Here is a 17,976-nt window from a genome sequence, read left to right as displayed (position 1 = left end):
ATTCAGAACCTCAGAACCTCAGCACCGGCGGCACCAACTGCAAACGTGGTGCAGGACCTCACCGCCCTGACCCGAACCCCATCTTGGAACAGCCCTGGACTGACCCCACCTGCTGAACCTCCCCTGGAGGGAAAGGGACACGTGAGGCAGTAGGTGTGCCCAACCCAGGAGGGCTTCCGGGAAGAGGTGTCTCTAAGGCCGGGTTCCCTTTCTCAGACTGTGACGTTGTGGCTGGGTGATTCCTGGCGGTGGGTTGTCCTGTGCACTGGAAGTTACTGGGCAGCAGCCGGCCCCGCTTACTCCTTCCCAGTGGCACCTCTCTCCTCCCTCCCACCCAACAGCGAAAACCAGACATGTCTCCAGGTGCTGCCAACTGCCCCCGGGGGGCAGGATCACCCCGTGCAGAACCACTGCCTGGAAGCGCGATTTAAGGAGGAAGGGAAGGTGCTGGCTTAGGCTTCACCTTCCATTGTTTCTCTGTTTGCATTTACCTCTCCATTTGGTCCACAGATCACCTCTTTCCTCTTTCACTCCCTCAGCCATGATTGGCCACCTGCTGTCTGCCAGGCTCTGGAGACAAGCTGAAGCCCCAGTTCTCCTGAGGGACGAAGACAGAATTTTGTTTTTACCTGCAGTAAAATACACATAAAACTTAACATTTTAATCATTTTCAGTGGCATCAGGTACATTGTCGTGCAACCATTCCCACCACCCGTCTCTAGAACTTTATCATTTTCCCAAACTGACGCTCTGTCCCCACTAAACACTGACACCCCCCGCCCACCACCGCTCCCCGGCCCCCGGCTCCCACCATCCACTCCATCGCTACGGCTCCGTCCCCGAGGGCCCTCCCAGGAGTGGGCCCACAAAGGATCTGTCCTGTCCGTGACTGGGCTGTTTTACTGAGCATAATGTCCTCAGGGTTCATCCATGTTGTAGCAAACGTTAAAACCCGTAAGTCCGCAATTTCAGGGGGTGGAACGCAGGAGCGGGGATACCTTGGGCCCGAAGAAACCTGGGCCCGGGGCACCCTCTGAGCAGGCCACCCGGGGGAAGCGGAAGCTGCGGCTCCATTTTCATCCTCCAGCAGCCCAGGTCCTCCCCGGGGCTTTGTGGCCTCAGAGTCCGGAGCTGGTGCCACACCCTTCCCGCCCGGCACTCCACACACGCTCCCTGAGGCCCCAGGGCCTGGAGCAGGGCCAGTGGCCTTTCTGTCTCCCCAACTTGACCAAGTGGCTTAAGCAGCCTCTGTTCTCTGGGGGCCTCAGTTTTCCCCACAGAGAAGGGCCTGGCCATCGTCCAACCTCCTCAGATGCCCACAGAACTGCTGTGGGAGCGGGCAGTGCTAGAGAACTGGGCCGGCCCAAGGGACAGCTGCTGCCTCTCGGGAGGGTGAGGGACGCAGCGTGTGGGGCTCTCAACATGTAGATATACAGACACAAGCACACACATGTTCACAAAGGGACGCAACACCGTCACTTACAGTCACACACACAGACAGACATGGACAGCACTACACAACTAACATGCACAACACATACACACAACACATGCACACGGACACAATACAATAAAAGCAGACACGACACCACACACATGCAAAGATTCTGACATGTAGACAAATGCATCACAATCCAACCACATCACACACACACCACAGACACAGACACAACTCAGGGATGTCTACACAACACATACACAAAGACACACACTACAGGACACTACCAAACCACACACACATTACATAAGACACACATGGCATACATAATCCATGCACACAGATACACACAGATACAGACAAACATAAAAGAAACAGACACAACACAAACAAGCATACACACAACACCACAGACCACACATACGACCCATAGACATCTATGCAACACATACACAAAGATGCAGTTCAAACGACATACCCAAGCCACAGTTGAACATCCCCACGCACACAGATACAACACAGTAAAACCATAGTCACACACAATACATACACATAGAAACATAGATATGACAAATGCCTAGACACCCACAGAAGTACACACAAAGCACACACATATAGACACACAGATATAGACATGACACAATTAATCTACAGGTACAATATAGACACAACCTATGTGCATATAGATACATACACAACATGATCGCATGCACAAGCCCATAAACACACACAGGTACAGGAATGTACACACACACAGAATGCACACACATGCAGAGACACAGCACACAGATATGAGCACTGCACAGACACGCATCTGCCTTCTCTAGCCTTCTGCAGAGCTGGGGTGCTGGCTGGGCAGAGCGGCGCCCTCCCCACCTGCCGCCCCTGCCTGACTCGGCTCTCTCTGCTCTGCAGGCCTCACTTCCCCTCAGGACCTCCTGCTTAGCCTCTTCACAGCCCCTCACCTCCAGCGTCCCCGTCCTTGCTGACTCCCCACATCTCTGTTCAGTACAGCCCCATCTCCTGAGCTTCATTTGTGATGCACCGACTCACTCACTCGTTCATCTATCGAGTGAGGCGCTGGGCACTGTACTGGGCAGCTGGGCCAGCATAGTGAATAAGGCAGACAGAAATCCCTCTCCTTGGGTCTGCCCTTCTATCCGGATGGATAGATAGATAGACAGACAGACAGATCAATAGCAGATAGTGGCAAGTGCCATGAGAGCCATGGAGCAGGCAGGACTGGGGAGACAGGTGCTGTTTAACTAGAGTGATCAGGGACGGTTCTCTGATGGGGGATGTTGGAGCTGGGACCCCTAAAGGGACCGAGAGAAGCAGCCGGGAAGGGTATCCTTGGCAGAGGGAACAGCAAGTGCAAAGGGCAATAGCCTGCAGGCTGGGTGTGGCTGTCACTCCCACTCCTGATCCCCCCTTTGCTTGGCTGGGGATCACTGGGTGGGCTGTACACGGTGTGTTGGAGACCCATCGAGGAAGCCAGGTGACTGGAGTTGAGTGAGCCCAGATGAGGTCGCTGCCCCAAGCTGGTACTGTATCACCATCACCACCCACCATCTCCACCCTCCATCACCACCCTCCATCACCACCCACCATCACCACCCTCCATCACCACCCTCCATCACCACCCTCCATCACCACCCACCTTCACCACCCACCATCACCACCCTCCATCACCACCCTCCATCACCACCCTCCATCCCCACCCACCATCACCACCCACCATCCCCACCCACCATCACCACCCTCCATCACCACCCACCATCACCACCCTCCATCACCACCCACCATCACCACCCTCCATCACCACCCACCATCACCACCCACCATCCCCACCCACCATCCCCACCCACCATCCCCACCCGCCATCACCACCCTCCATCCCCACCCTCCATCACCACCCACCATCACCACCCTCCATCCCCATCCTCCATCACCACCCACCACACACCCCCATCCCCACCCACCATCCCCACCCACCATCCCCACCCTCCATCACCACCCACCATCAACACCCTCCATCACCCACCATCCCCAACCTCCATCACCACCCTCCATCCCCACCCACTATCACCACCCACCATCCCCACCCACCCACACCCACCATCCCCACCCTCCATCCCCACCCACCATCCCCACCCACCATCACCACCCACCATCCCCACCCTCCATCACCACCCTCCATCACCACCCACCATCCCCATCCTCCATCCCCATCCTCCATCCCCACCCTCCATCACCACCCTCCATCACCACCCACCATCACCACCCAGCCATGGGCCCCCACCTCCTACGTGTCTCCTTTGGTTGGTCCCGTTTCTCCTCTTCCACGACCCCACCCTCAGCCACTGTCCTTTCTCCTGGATAATGGCGGCAGCCCGCGCCCCCCCCCCCTCCCCGCCCCCGTCTCATCTTCCTGCCGCCCCCTTACAGCCCCTTCCCTGTACAGCAGCTGGGTGACCACACCTTTCCCATGCCTACGACCTTCATGGCTCCCCCTGCTATACCCCCAAAGCTCCAACTCCCCCATCGGGAGTTGAAGAGCCTTACTGCTCAGGCCCTGACTGCTCTCAATCCCTCTCTCTCTCTCTCTCTCTCTCTCTCTCTCTCTCTCTCTCTTTTTAAAATTGATTTCAGAGAGGAAGGGAGAGGGAGAGTTAGAAACATCAATGATGAGAATCACTGATCAGCTGCCTCCTGCTGCCCTCTACGGGGGATCGAGCCCGCAACCCGGCCATGTGCCCTTGGCTGGAATCAAACTTGGGACCCTTCAGTCTGCAGGCCGATGCTCTAGCCACTGAGCCAAACCGGCTAGGGCCTGACTGCTGTCCCTCTAGCCTCCCACCCCCACTCCTCCATGATTCCCAAGGGCCTGACCATAACCACGCTCTCTCGCACCCCTTGCCCTGGCAGGTCCCGTGCTGGGAGTGCCCAGCTGTCTGCAGCACCAGCTTGCACAGAGGCCTTTCTGAGGGGAGGCCAGGCCAGGCGCCTCCTCTCAGCCTGCACCCTCTGTCCTTGTCCCCAGCCCTGAGCTCCTGTGCTGAGCGGGCTGGGAGCTCCCCACGGGCAGAACCTGGGTCCGCTTTCTGGAGGGGCCGTGGGCTCACAGCCATGGGCACCCCTTTGCTCTCCTTCCTGCCCCTCGCCCTTGCAGAGAGCAGACAGAGGGAGCATCGGGAAGAGGCTGGCTCTGCCTGGTCGCCTTCCCGGGACTCGGGGCCTGGAGCCAGGCCGGCTTTGTTCTGTGTGTTGGGTGGAGAGAGGTTGGGGGGCTCAGGAGGAGGGGACCCAGAGGTTGGCTTATCCACAGCTTTCCTTCTGGAGGGCCTCTCAGGCCCACTGCCCACTCCCTCCAACTCCCAGGCGCCCGCGCACCCGCAGGAATCCTGGGAGCATTCCAGGCCTGTGCTGGATTTGGGGATTTCTCTCTGTCAATGCCATGGTTCAGTGACCGGATAGAACCCAGTGTGGGGACCAGGCTGGAGGATGGCTCTCAGCTGCCCAGGCATCCAGAAATTCCTCAGGGACCCATAAGTCCAGGACCTCAGGACCCCAGCCCCTGAAGGACCCAGGAAGCCAGGACTCCGGTCCTGCCCTCAGGGACCCAGCCCCCAGCCCCTTAGGGACTCCTCTCTAGGATTGTGTGTTTTCTAATCCACCCCAATGGGTGAGAAAGCTGTGTTGCTGGCTAGTGCATTAGTGAGCCGGAACAGTAGGGGTGCTGCCCCCTGCTGGACACCCAGTCACTGTCCCCCACTGGGCGTAAGTGAAAGGTGGAGTCCTAGCTCCACCCCCGCTCCCTGCAGGCTGACTGTGCTGTCCAGGCCTCAGCTTCCTCAGCTGTGAAGTGGGGAGAAGCACAGTCTCCCACATAGGCTGTCATGTGCGTGAAGCCTTCCGCACCGTGCCGGATGGAAGGAGCACATGGGAGGTTATTAGTGCTGCTTCCCGGAGCACAGGGCTGTCCTGTGCCTCCCATCATCAACCCCCACCCCTGCAAAGGCCCTTAGAGAAAACCCAAATTCCCTGCAGCCAGCAAGGCACAGTGTGGCTGGCACGCACCCGCATGCGTGGATCTCTCTTCGCTACGGCCACACCCGCAGGCTTTTCCGATTGTTAAGCCCTTTCCCTGGTCCTTCCTCATCCTCAGGACTCTGCTCTCTGAGAGAAGTGACCCCAGCGAAGGGGCCCCTAGCCCCCCAGTCATCCCTTTAATGGTCTCTGTGACTCCTGCCCCCTGTGTGAATGTGTCTGGTTTGCCAATGGTCATCACCAAGTTGTCAGCTCATCGCTCAGGGCTCGGCACACAGTAGGTGCTTTACAGGCATCACATCTGACTTCGGTTCCTATGATTGTTGTAAGAAATTGCCAGAGACGTGGAGGCTTTAAACTGCACACATTTACTACCTTGCAGTTGTGGGGGTCAGAAGCCCAGTGCAGTCTCTGGGCGTGGACGGGGCTGTCCTGGAGGCTCTGGGGGAGAATGTAGATCTAGAGGCGCCACTTTCCTGGCTGTGCCCCTTTCTCCATCTTCAGTCGGCAGCGCAACACCCTCCCATCTCTCTGCTTCTGTTGCCATGTCTTTTTCTCTGACTCTGACCCCCCAGTCCCTCTTATAAGAACCCCTGTGGCAACATTGTCCCACCTTACCCCCCCCCACCCCCGGAATCCAGCATCATCTCCCATCTCCAGACCCTTACCTTAACCCCATCTGCAAAGTCCCTTTGCCACACGAAGCCACATATTCACAGGTTTGGGGTCAGGATGGGGCCTCTCTGAGGGGCCTGCTCAGCAGGCCACAAGACCCCAACGGTGGGCGCTGTGGCTCTGATTATTCCCACTTGAGAGATGCACAAACTGAGTCTCAGAGAGGCAAAGTCACGTCCCAGGCTCACCCAGAGACCAAGTGGCAAGGCCCGGTTTTGGGCTCTGGGCATTCTGTCAGCATCTGCCAGACTCATCCATCTGAGCCGTCTGTACGGGGTCTGGGGACAAAGGAGAGGCTGGGGAGGGGGTGTTGAGGAGGCGCTGAAGAAGGTGGGGGAGGGGCTGCCCAGGGTGGAAGAGAGGGTGTCCTGTCCCACCCTGGGGGCTTCCCCAGACCCTCAGCCTTGGGATCCCAGGGGTTTTCCTGGAGTTGGGAGGAGAGAGGTGGGAGGCTGGAGAGTTCAGGCTGCTCGGTCCCAAGGCCGTTTCCCAGGAAAGGGGTGACGGGTGGGACCAGCTTGTCCAGGAAACCCTGGCTACTGACTCAGTCCCAGAAAGTGTTGTCACGTGGCCGCTCCGGGGATGCTGGGACACCCACTGGAAGAAGGCAGAGGGCAGCTGGAAGGGACCGCTCCTGCCCCTCCTCCGGCTGCCCAGCAAGAGCCACCTCTGCCTCTCCAAGGCCGGCCATCCACCCGCCAGCCACCTCACACCTCAGGTTAAAGTTGGGGGGGGGAGGATTGATTTTCTAGAAAGTTCCACCCCAACCTCACCATGTGGGCACACGAACTTCTATTCCTCCTCCTCTCCTCCTCTCCCTGCCAGACTGTGAGCCCAGGGAGGCAGCCAGGACCTGAACGCCAGCATTCCACTTATGACAGCCTCCAAGCACACAGAAAGGTGAGTTTTAACCCGGCCAGTGTGCTCAGTGGTTGAGAGTCACCAGTTTGATTTCTGATCAGGGCATATGCCTGGGTTGTGGGCTCAATCCCCAGTAGGGGACGTGCAGGAGGCAGCCAATTGATGATGTTTCTCTCTCATTGATATTTCTATCTCTCCATTTCCCTCCCTTCCTCTCTCTTTAAAAATCAATAAAAACATTTTTTAAAAGTTGAGTTTTAGTTCTAACTGGTTTGGCTCAGTGGATAGAGCGTCGGCCTGCAGACTGGAGGGTCCTGCATTTGACTCGGGTCAAGGGCACATGCCCGGGTTTCGGGCTCAATCCCCAGTGGGGGGAGTGCAGGAGGCAGCCAATCAATGATTCTCAATCATCATTGATGTTTCTATCTCTCTCTCCCTCTCCTTTCCTCTCTGAAATCAATTAAAAAAATATTTTTAAAAAGTTGAGTTTTAAAATGAAAAACCCATCCTTAGATTCTGCAATCAATATTGTCTATAAATGCTTTGTTACACTATCCTATCTAATAAAAGGGTAATATGCAAATTAACCATCACTCCATCACAAAGATGGCGGCGCCCATAGCCACAAGATGGCAGCACCCAGTCCTCTCAGTCCCGCCAGAGTCCCCCAGTCCCGGGGCGGGGGAGGGGGGCGGCTGCTGAGAGTGGGCCGTGTAAGCAGCCTGGCAGAATGCTTGCTTCGTCGCCGCAGTGACGCAGTGACGAGGCAAGCATTCCACCCTGGCCACAGAGGGCCTCTGGACAGTGGGCGCAGAGCGGCCGGGGCGGGAACACTTGTGTCATTGCCCCAGTGACAAGGCAAGCATTCTGCGCCAGGCTGCGGATGGGCCTCTGGGCTGCAGAGAGCCTCTGGGCAGTGGGCGCGGAGCGGCCAGGCCCCACAGAGAGCTGCTGGCGCACGGATTCGTGTGCAGGGCTACTTGTGTATATATATATTTACTGCTCAATCCATCTTATTTTTATGCAGTTCAAAGTTAGCTGTATATACAACTCAACACCAGGAAGACAAACAATCCAATAAAAAAATGGGCAAAGGACCTCAATAGACACTTCTCCAAAGAGGACACAAGGTGGCCAATAGACATTGGAAAAATGCTTAGTGCCCCTAATCATCAGAGAGATGCAAATAAAAACAACAATGAGGCCCTAGCCAGTTTGACTCAGTGCATAGAGCATAGGCCTGTGGACTGAAGGGTTCTGGGTTTGATTCTGGCCAAGGGCACATACCTGCGTTGTGGGCTTGATCCCCAGTGGGGGGCGTGCAGGAGGCAGCCGATCAATGCTTCTCTCTCATCATTGATATTTCTATTTCTCTCTCCCTCTCCCTTACTCTCTGAAATCAATAAAACTATATTTTAAAAAAAGGACAATGAGGTACCACCTCACACCTGTCAGAATGGCTACCATCAATAAATCAATAAACAACAAGTGCTGGCAAAGATGTGGAGAAAGGGGAACCCTAGTGCACTGCTGGTGGGAATGCAGACTGGTGCAGCCATTGTGGAAAACAGTCTGGAGTTTCCTAAAAAAAACTAAATATGGAGCTGCCATTTGACCCAGTGATCCCACTTCTAGGAATATATCCTAAGAAACCAGAAACACCAATCAGAAAGAATGTATGCACTCCTATGTTCATAGCAGTGATATTTACAATAGCTAAGATCTGGAAACAGCCCAAGTGTCCATCAGTAGACGAGTGGATTAAAAAGTTGTGGCACAGCCCTAACTGGTTTGGCTCAGTGGATAGAGCGTCGGCCTTCGGACTCAAGGGTCCCAGGTTCGATCCAGGTCAAGGGCATGTACCTTGGTTGTGGGCACATCCCCAGTAGGGAGTGTGCAGGAGGCAGCTGATCCATGTTTCTCTCTCATCGATGTTTCTAGCTCTCTCTCCCTCTCCCTTCCTCTCTGTAAAAAATCAATAAAATATATTTTAAAAAGTTGTGGTACATTTATATCATAATACTACATATCTATAAAAAAGAAGGAACTCTTACCCTTTGCAACAGCATGGATGGGCCTGGAGATTATTAAACTAAGTTAAATAAGCCAGTCACAAAAAGGCAAATACCATATGATCTCACTTATATGTGGAATCTAATGAACAAAATCAACTGATGAACAACATAGAGTCAGAGGCCTGGATACATGGAACAGACTGACTAATGTCAGAGGGAAGGGGGGTGGGACTGGATAAAGGAAGATTAAGGGATTCGCTCAAGGACATAAATGCTTGGACACAGAGAGTAGTGTGGTGAGGGCCAAGGGAGGGAGGGTGGCGGGGGCTAAGTGAAGGTGGCAAAGTGGGCGGAAATGGAGGACATCTGCAATAGTGTCAACAACGACAAAAAGTTAGTTGTGGACTTCCATCTCACTTCCCCTGAAACAGTCCCGCCTGCAGAGCATGATCCCCAATGTTTGTCTGCCACTCCCCTTACTGTTTTCCCTTTTGAGTAAAATGACATAGATTGAAATGCACAAATCCCAAGAGTTGTTGTGTTTTGGGTTTTTTGTGTTTTTTTTTTAGCTTTTTCTAAATCAATTTTAGAGAGAGAGAGAGAGAGGAAGAGAGAGAGAGAGAGAGAGAGAGAGAGAGAGAGAGAAACCTTGATGAGAGAGACACATCGATCGGCTGCCTCCTGCACACTCCCCCACTGGGGACTGAGCCCGCAACTGGGAATTGAATCTTGACCTCTTGGTTCATGAGTCAATCACTGGGCCTCTTTGAGCTTTTACAAATGCATTCACCTTGTAATTCAAATGTCTATCAAGATCGCAGAACATTTCCATCGCTCCGGAAAGTTCTTTCATGGCCTTTCCTGGGAAATCCCTGCCTCTGCTCCCAGACAACCATGTTGCCATGTTTTTTCCTAGCTAGCATCGTTTTGCCTGTTCTAGAACTTCATGTAAATGGGCTCCTAGAGTCTACACCATTTTGTGAATGGTTGTTCCCACTCAGCCTAAGTATTTTCAGAATCCTCCGTGTCCAGAGACCCTGACCTCTTGTTCTCCGTTGCATGCCATGCCTGATGTATAATAATCTAATAAGCACTGGAGAAATGTTTGTGGATAAGAAAGTAATTGTATTGAATGAATGCAAATGATTTCATTGCATAAATGAATGAATGAATTGGCTTCTTGTTCCCAGGAGACTTGATCTCACTCCTTCTCTCCAGCTTCTCTTGCCAACCTCCTTAGTCATGATTCAGGGGCTACAGTTCCAAAGAGCAGAGAACCCCCCCCCCCCCCGCTCCCAGCCACCACCACACACACCTCTTGTTTCCCAAGTCCCATAGTCTTCCCACCACAACATGTTGTCAGGGACATATCATCCCCAGCTTCCTACCTTCCCCATTATCTGCTTCAACTTCCAGCTTTACTAGTATTTCCCTCCCTCCTGCTCTTTACATAGATTCCCCCTCCCCCGGCCCCCAACCTGGCTCTAGAACTGCTGAAATGTCTCCTGGGTCAAAAGTTCCCTCCCTGAGCAGTCAGAGCCCTGGGACATTGCTGATGGGGCCCAAAATGGTGCAACCACTTTGGAAAAACGGCCAGACAGTTTCTTATCAAAGTTAAACACTCATCTGCTATCTGACTCACTGCCAGGCATTTACCCAAGGAAAGTGAAAACGTAAAGCCATAAAAAGATCTGTACAAGAATGCTCACAGCAGTTTAATTCACAGTAACCTACATGGGAAACAATGCAAACATCAGTCACCGGTGAATGGATACCAGACAGTGGTCCAGCCACACAGTGGAAGATGGGTCAACAGTGAAAGGGAACACACTGTGGATACACACAGCTGAATAGGTACATCTCAGACATTATGCCTAGAGAAAGAGTCACAACATACGGTGATTCAATTTAAAGGACATTTGAGGGAGACAAGTCTAGGTAACAGTGGTGCAAGCAGATCTTGGGATCATGGTGGCCTGGGGCAGGGGTGCGAAGGGACTTGAGGGGATGATGGAATGGAATGGTGACTACACCGCTGTATACTTTTCTCAAAACTCTGACTTGGAGCTTGAAATGGGTGCATTAAAATTGAAAACATTTAAATGGTGGTATAAAATGCGCATAATATAAAATTTGCATCTTAACCCTTTTTAAGTAGGCAGTTCAGGCCCTGGCCTGTGTCACTCAGTGGTTAGAGTGTCATCACGTACACCAAAGGACTGTAGGTTTGATTCCCAGTCAGGGAACATACCCAGGTTGTAGGTTTGATCTCTAGTAGAGTTAATTATATTCACATTGTTGAGCGATCAATCTAGAAGTTTTTTATCTTGCAAAAGTGAAGCTCTATACTCATTAAATAACTCCCCACACCTCTCTCCCCATAGGTCCTGGCACCCACCTGTCTGCCTTTTATTTCTATGAGTTTGACTACTCTAGGTACGTCAAGTAGGTGAAATAATACAGTGCTTGTCCTTTTATTGCTGGTTTATTTCATATAGCAATAGAGACTTGGCAGATGTGACTAAGGATTTAGAGATGGGGGGTGTTACATGTCAAAGAATTTGGTAGGTTTTTGTCCGTTTTTTGGCAAGGTGCACTAAACCCTTGGGATTTCCCAAGTTGATAGGAATGTCTTTGATCTTCATGGGGACCCATTGGCTCATACCTGAGTTTATAGCAAGGAGATGGCTCAGGGTGGGGGTTGGTCATGCCAGAAAGAGCAACCATGAGGGGTAGGGTTTCAGACACCCAACCTCTGGGGAGGTGATGGAGGTGGAGATGGAGTGCAATCACATGACCAACAATTCCCTTAGCACCTTCATAACGAAGCCCCAATACAAACTCTGGACACCAATGCCAGGATGGTGATCTGTCCTGAGAACATGGGAAGAGAACATGGGAGCTCTATGCTTGAGACCCTCCCAGCCCTCACTCTATGGGTCTTCTCATTGGCTAGTCTGAATTTGTGTTCCTTATAATAAAACTGTAGGTCTAGAGCTTTCCTGAGTTCTGAGCAAATTATAGAACTAATTTGAAGGGGATTGTGAGATCCTCTGAATTTGTATCGGTTGGTAAGAATCAATTGGTCAGAGGTGCGTGTGGCCCAGGTACCCCCAAACTGTAGTTAGGGCAGTCTTGTTAGGAACGGTGCCCTTAATCTGTGGGTGCTGTCTATACTAACTTGGGGTGGTTAGTGCCACAACTGCATTGAAGGATGACAGGAAACCATCCTGGATTCTAAGGCTGGGCCTGAAAGTGCAATCACAAGTGTCCTTATAAGAGGGAAGCAGAGGGATACTGACCCAGAGGAGGCAAGGGGACCACTAAAGCAAGATGCTGCCCTATTGGCTTTGAGATGGAAGAAGAGGCCACAGGCCAGAATATGTGAGAGATGCAGCTATAGAAGCCGGAAGACAAGGACACAGATTCTCCTTGGAGCTTCCGGAGGGAACCTGGCCCTGGTGTCACCCTGATTTTGGCTCAGTGAGACTAACTGTGGGCTTCTGACCCCCAGAATGCGCTGTCTCAATCCATCAAGTGGTGGTCGTTTGTTACAGCAACCTTCGGAGACCCACACACTCCTCCAAGCTGACCATCTGAAAACCCATCAGTGTGGCTGCCGGTCCAGTAGGTGTGCTGTCTGTCCGGGAGTCAGTGCCTTGCTCTGAGCTGTAGCTGTAGAAGGCCCAGAGAAGGGTCGGAGGGCTGGCTGGTTACACCACGGAAAGGCCTGCCCTGGCCAGGGTGTCTGGGTGTTATTCTCTCTTCTTCCAGCTCAGTCGAGGCTCTCCGGGCGGGGCACCCTAGGGCTCAAGCAGCTTTGGACTTGAACTCAGTTCTACACAGACGTAAAGGCTGCTAGCCTGTCACACCCCTTAGACCTGTGTCCATTGGAAATTCCCAGAGAGCCCCCAGCCCCCAAGACAGGGGCAGGAAACTGGGAGTACAGAGTGAATTCAGATACAAAGTTCCCATGTTTGGGGGACACCCTGCACCCCCAAATGTGTTCTGCCATACTCAACACCTTCCAACACTCTCCACCTGCAAAACTTTCCCTTCCCAGCTCCACGTGCTGAAATCTCATTATTCCTCGAAAGTCCATGTTCTCTGGGATGTCTTTTCTGAGTACTCCACCCAGTGGTCACAGAACCAAGTGTCCCTAGACGTAAGGGACCTACACCTGCCTCAGGGCCTTGTCTCAGGTGCCCGAAATCTCCAAGGACAGGGGCCACCCCTTCGGCATTTCGGCACAGTCCCTCTCCCCAGGACACAGGTGGCTCCTTCAAACTCCTCCTACTGTCACTCATTCATGCATTCCTCCACTGAGTCACTGGTCACATTGTTCCTGTGCCCAGCTGGAGTGGAATGAGCCGGTCCCGGTGAGGGTGGGGGTGGGGGTTAAGGACTGGGTCTGACTCACTCCCATGTCCCCAGTGCCCCACAGCCCTTCTGGCTCAGTGCAGACCACTCACTGGGTCTGGGAGCATCATAGAGCCATGAGGTCACTTGGGGAGGTTGCGGTCCCTCACGGGTATCATGCCAGGGTCTCTGGGATAAAGCTTAGAAGAGCTCCCCAGAGCCAGGCGCTAAGATGGATCTTATCTCAAACATTTATTGATGCTCCTTAGGGCTTCAAGGACAGTTCATAAAACCCATCTTTGAGGCCTCCCAGTCTAAGAAAAATGCAAGAAAACCAGACAGCTCCATCTCCCAGTCACCTGGTCTTGGCTAGGGAGGGAGGTGGGGTCTGATCAAAGGGCCCAGGAGCCAGGATTTCGGAAGAGGTGGAGGCTGAAGTTAGGCTCGTGTGGGAGGGCTAGTGGTCAGGTGGGAGAGGAGGTCCCAGGGTACATGCAGTGGACTCCGCTGAGCGGGGTGGGTAGTTCTTAGGGAGGGGGAGGGAGAGGAGGATCCGATGGTGGTGGGCAAAGCCAGGAGGGTGAGTAGCTGCAGCAATCGCAATGGTGGGTGTTGTAGGGGCACTGGTGGGCTCAACAGTTGTTCCTCTTCTCGCAGATCCAGTTGTCCTTCTCGTTGCCGCAAGGGGCATCGTTCCACAGCCCCGTGTGCAGCATCATGACGCAGTCCTCCTGCCCCCGAGCGTCATTGGGCTCTCCCAGGTTCCAGTGGCTGCAGCGGTTTGGCGGGGGTGTTGCTGGGGTCTAGGCTGAGGGTGTCCCTGGGGTCCAGCCTTCAGGGTGCAGCCTGTTTATATGGCTTGGGCCTCCTCTGGACACCCTGAGCGTCTAACTTAAGCATGCACCGGGGATATAACTTTCTAACGCCCAGAATTTATCCCTCAGCCAGCTCCCAATGGCTAGACTGCCCTGCCCGTCCCTAAGGAGCTCCTGAGATCTGCAGAGGACTGCCTCAGGGCCTGGCCTGGCCCCTTCCCCAGCCCCTTCCCTCACCTGAAGGTGAGCGGGGCTCCGTCCACCCACTGGTAGCCCTTGACCTCCCTGGCGCGGCGCTCAGCCCTCAGGCCCAGCCAGTAGCCTCGGCCTTGTGTGTCCTGAGACAGGAAGTCCTGGATGGAAGGATGGAAGCAGAGACTGAGCACCTCCGGAGGCTGCCCCCTCAGTGAACTCCGCCTCCGCCTCCGCCTCGGCCACCCGCGCTGCGCACCTGCTCATCCAGGTCCCCGATGATCACCAGGTGCGCACCCACACCTGCGCAGTAGCGCTGCGACTCTTCCCACGTGGCCTTCTGCTCCGAGAAAAGGTAGCAGGAGCCCCGGAAGGGCAGCCACCGCGTGGGGCAGGGCTCGCAGGAACCTGTGGGTGGCAAAGGCCAGGGAGGTAGACTGCTCCCAGGTGGAGCAGATGAAGTGGTTTGGGGGGCACAGGTGTAGGTCAAGGTCAAAAGGCGGATCCGGGAGGATCAGGGAACCAAGAGGCCTAGGGGTAGGGTTCACTTATCCCCTTCCCCCACCCCGTCCTGCTCACTGTTTCCAAATCGGGCGGCCTCCAACGCCCGGAACAGCTCACTGCGGATGCCCTCGCGGTCCCTTCCCGCCTCAGCCAAGCGCTGTGTCACTGCGAGGTCAAGGGAGTCCAGATGACAGCTGGGGTTAGTGTCAGGTGTAGGTTGCGATTAGGTTACGGTCAAGAATATCACGGTCAAGGACTGCTCTCGCTAGGTATGGGCCCTCTGTGGTTGTGGTTAGGAGTTGTAGTCAAGGGCAGAGCCCCAGGGTCAGGGTCAGGATGGGAGACACGATCGGGGTTAAATGTCAGTATCACAGACCAGGGTCTGGGTCCCGGAGGGATCAGGATGTAAATAAAGGTCGGGGCTGGATGGTGAGGGGTCCCGCCCTCACCGCGCTCGCTCAGTTCTCTCAGGGCGCTCTCCTGCTGCAGCAGCTTCGCCTGCGCCTCCCGCAGCTCTGCGCCCGCCGTCTTCTGCAGCTCCTGTGTCCTCAGGCCTGGATGGGGCGGGACGTCTGAGACCTCCAATCCTGCTACAAGGCCCGCCCCCAGCCCCCAGGCCCCGCCCAAGCCCCAGGCTCCGCCCCAACCCACAGGCCCCGCCCAAGCCCCAGGCCCCGCCCCAGCACCCAGGCTCCGCCCCAGCCCCCAGGCTCCGCCCCAGCCCCCAGGCTCCGCCTCAGCCCCCAGGCTCCGCCCAAGCCCCCAGGCCCCGCCCCAGCCCCCAGGCTCCGCCTCAGCCCCCAGGCTCCGCCCCAGCCCCCAGGCCCCGCCCCCAGACCGCAGGCCCCGCCTCAGCCCCCAGGCTCCGCCCCAGCCCCAGGCCCCGCCCCAGCCCCCAGGCCCCGCCTCAGCACCCAGGCCCCGCCCCAGCCCCGGTCTCACAGCAGCTGTGGCAGGCTCCGACCTCTTCCTTCAGCGCGCCCAGCACCACCGTCTGCTTCGAGGCTGGAACGACCCCGCCCGACCCACACACGCCAGGTCACCCTCGGGGACCCTCGGGGACACCCTTCCCCACTCGGGGCCAGCCCCGGGACTCTGGGGTACCCACCCACCTCCTCATAAACCCAGGAGCCCCTGGTCTGCACGCACCGTTCGTTCTCAGCAGGTCCTGGCCGCCCAACAACGCCCCTTGCTGCTTGGAGGCTGCGGAGAGAGGCTCCTGGGGACGCGGCCCCGGGGACTCGGGAACCCCCTCGCCCCAGGGATGCGGGAACTCCCGTCTTGGGACGCAACGAGAGGCTGGGCAGGGGCACAGCGCACAGGATGCGCCCAGGAGCCGAGGGGAGACACACACACCAGGCCACACACACACGTTCCCACACAGGCACCCTCATGGGGTGCACACAGCCCCAGGATGCACACACACTGTCACGTGTGTTCACACGCCGCCCCAGGCAGAGTCGGGGACCCAGCTGTTACGCCTGGGGTGGAGGGAAGAAACAGCAGCGGGAGGAGAGGCGACTGGGACACGGTCTTCCCATCATACCCGCCACTTACCCTTGGAAAGGAGGATGCTCAGGATGAGTGTCCACAGGACTGTGGTGACCAGGAGAGCCAGGGCCAGGAGGAGGACTCGCCGTACCCAGGGGCCCCAGCGGCCCCAGGACCCTTGAATAACAAAGGACTCGTGGGTCCCTCCTGTACCAGGACAGTCCTGGAGCCCTGAGCCCTGAGGACCCAGCCGTGGACGCAGGGGTCCCAGGAAACGGATTCAGAGAGGTTAAGCAGCTTTAGGTGACAGAGATAAAATCCGAATCTATGTCCAGTTGGCTCTGGGGCCTGTGTCTCTCCTGCACCCAGGACTTGCTCCCTTTCTTGGATGTCGTCCTCCCTGGCCCATCAAATCCCCAACCAGAGGGACCCAAGGGGGCCGGTGAGGCAGCCCCATTGCTGGCTCGTACCTCCGGGGACCTCCTGGAGCCCGCCACCCAACTTGCAGTACTCCACAGTGTCCATGGTGAGCAGGCTCCCGCCTGGGCATTGGTGTAAATATAGCCTCTCCCTCACCCTGCCCCGCCTCCTCTCTCTTCCTTCCTTTTCATGTCTTCCCTTCCCATTGCTGCTACCAAGGACCCATTGACCAATCACAGGGCTGGGCCCTTTCTGGGCTGAGCTAGGGGTTAAGGGTGAGGTGGAGTGAAGGAAGTGGGAGAGTAGGGGGGTGAGGGGGGTAGAGGGAGTGGAGGGGGATGGGCAATGGAGTGTGAGCACTTGCTGGTGTGTGTGTGTGTGTGTGTGTGTGTGTGTGTGTGTGTGTGTGTGTCTGTGCACAGTCAGTACCAACCTCCTTTGCCTGGTAGCTATAGCAACATCTCCAGGCTGGTGCTGGGGGCTTCGCTATGGTTCCCAGCTCTTATGGGTCAGAGGTTGGGTTTCCTCCCAAGAGGGACAGGCCTCCTTCTTGGTCCCTGAGGAAGCCCCCTCAGGCCTGGACTCTTGGGTCAGCTCAGTTTCACTCCTAACTGTCCCACAGATTACCTACCGGAGGCTGATCCTGAGTTCAGTCCTCAGAAGGGAGGACACAGATGGTCAGCTAAGCTTCTGGACTCAACCCTTGGGGGGGCGGTTGGTGGAGGGGTACATGTATGTAGCTTCTAGAAGCCTCAGTGTTTCTCCCCTTTGCAGAGGAGGACCTCTCTCCAAGGGATGCTGTGATAAGGAAATGAGGCTGTGGGTGTTAAGCCCTCGCACCATTCCCAGGCACAAACCCACTAAATGTCCATTCATTCGTTCAACAGATACCGAACGCCTCCCGTGTTCAGGCATCGGTCTAGGAACTGGGACTTGTCCTATGGTGGGCAGAAGTGTCATGGCCATTGTATTGCGAAGCTGACTTCAGACCCAAAAACAAGGCAGGCAACTCCACAGTATGATAGAATTCACTGTAGCGTTACTTACTCACGGGAAGATGGCGCTGGAGCCGGACAGATGACCCGGCAGTCTGTGCAGATTATTTCCGCTGCCAGACCCCCGTGACTGTGCTTTTCATGGTATAACTGAGGTACTG

The 17,976-nt window shown here is 55.4% G+C and overlaps 1 protein-coding gene across 1 annotated transcript; it reads right to left on the bottom strand.

The window, feature by feature from the left end:
* Positions 1 to 13,637: 13,637 nt before the first annotated feature.
* Positions 13,638 to 16,953, bottom strand: LOC129149367 (C-type lectin domain family 4 member G-like). Its single transcript, XM_054717133.1, has 9 exons — positions 16,871 to 16,953; positions 16,467 to 16,577; positions 16,059 to 16,112; positions 15,852 to 15,914; positions 15,359 to 15,463; positions 14,985 to 15,074; positions 14,665 to 14,813; positions 14,451 to 14,566; positions 13,638 to 14,169 (listed from the first exon to the last, which is right to left on the bottom strand). Exons 1-9 carry the CDS (start codon positions 16,923 to 16,925, stop codon positions 14,031 to 14,033), a joined length of 882 nt encoding a protein of 293 aa, XP_054573108.1. The 5' UTR covers positions 16,926 to 16,953; the 3' UTR covers positions 13,638 to 14,030.
* Between the last annotated feature and the right edge of the window lie 1,023 nt (positions 16,954 to 17,976).

This window comes from Eptesicus fuscus, chromosome 6, assembly GCF_027574615.1.
Source record: "Eptesicus fuscus isolate TK198812 chromosome 6, DD_ASM_mEF_20220401, whole genome shotgun sequence".
Classification (NCBI taxonomy): domain Eukaryota; kingdom Metazoa; phylum Chordata; class Mammalia; order Chiroptera; family Vespertilionidae; genus Eptesicus; species Eptesicus fuscus.
This window is presented reverse-complemented; position numbering and strand designations above follow the sequence as displayed.

Coding starts and splice junctions, on each gene's coding strand:
- LOC129149367 (XM_054717133.1), bottom strand. CDS start 16,925: ATGGACACTGTGGAGTACTGCAAGTTGGGTGGCGGGCTCCAGGAGGTC. Junction 15,464..15,851: donor CGGAGCCTGCCACAGCTGCT/GTGAGACCGGGG, acceptor CGCCCCATCCAG/GCCTGAGGACACAGGAGCTG. Junction 14,814..14,984: donor GGCCGCCCGATTTGGAAACA/GTGAGCAGGACG, acceptor TGCCACCCACAG/GTTCCTGCGAGCCCTGCCCC.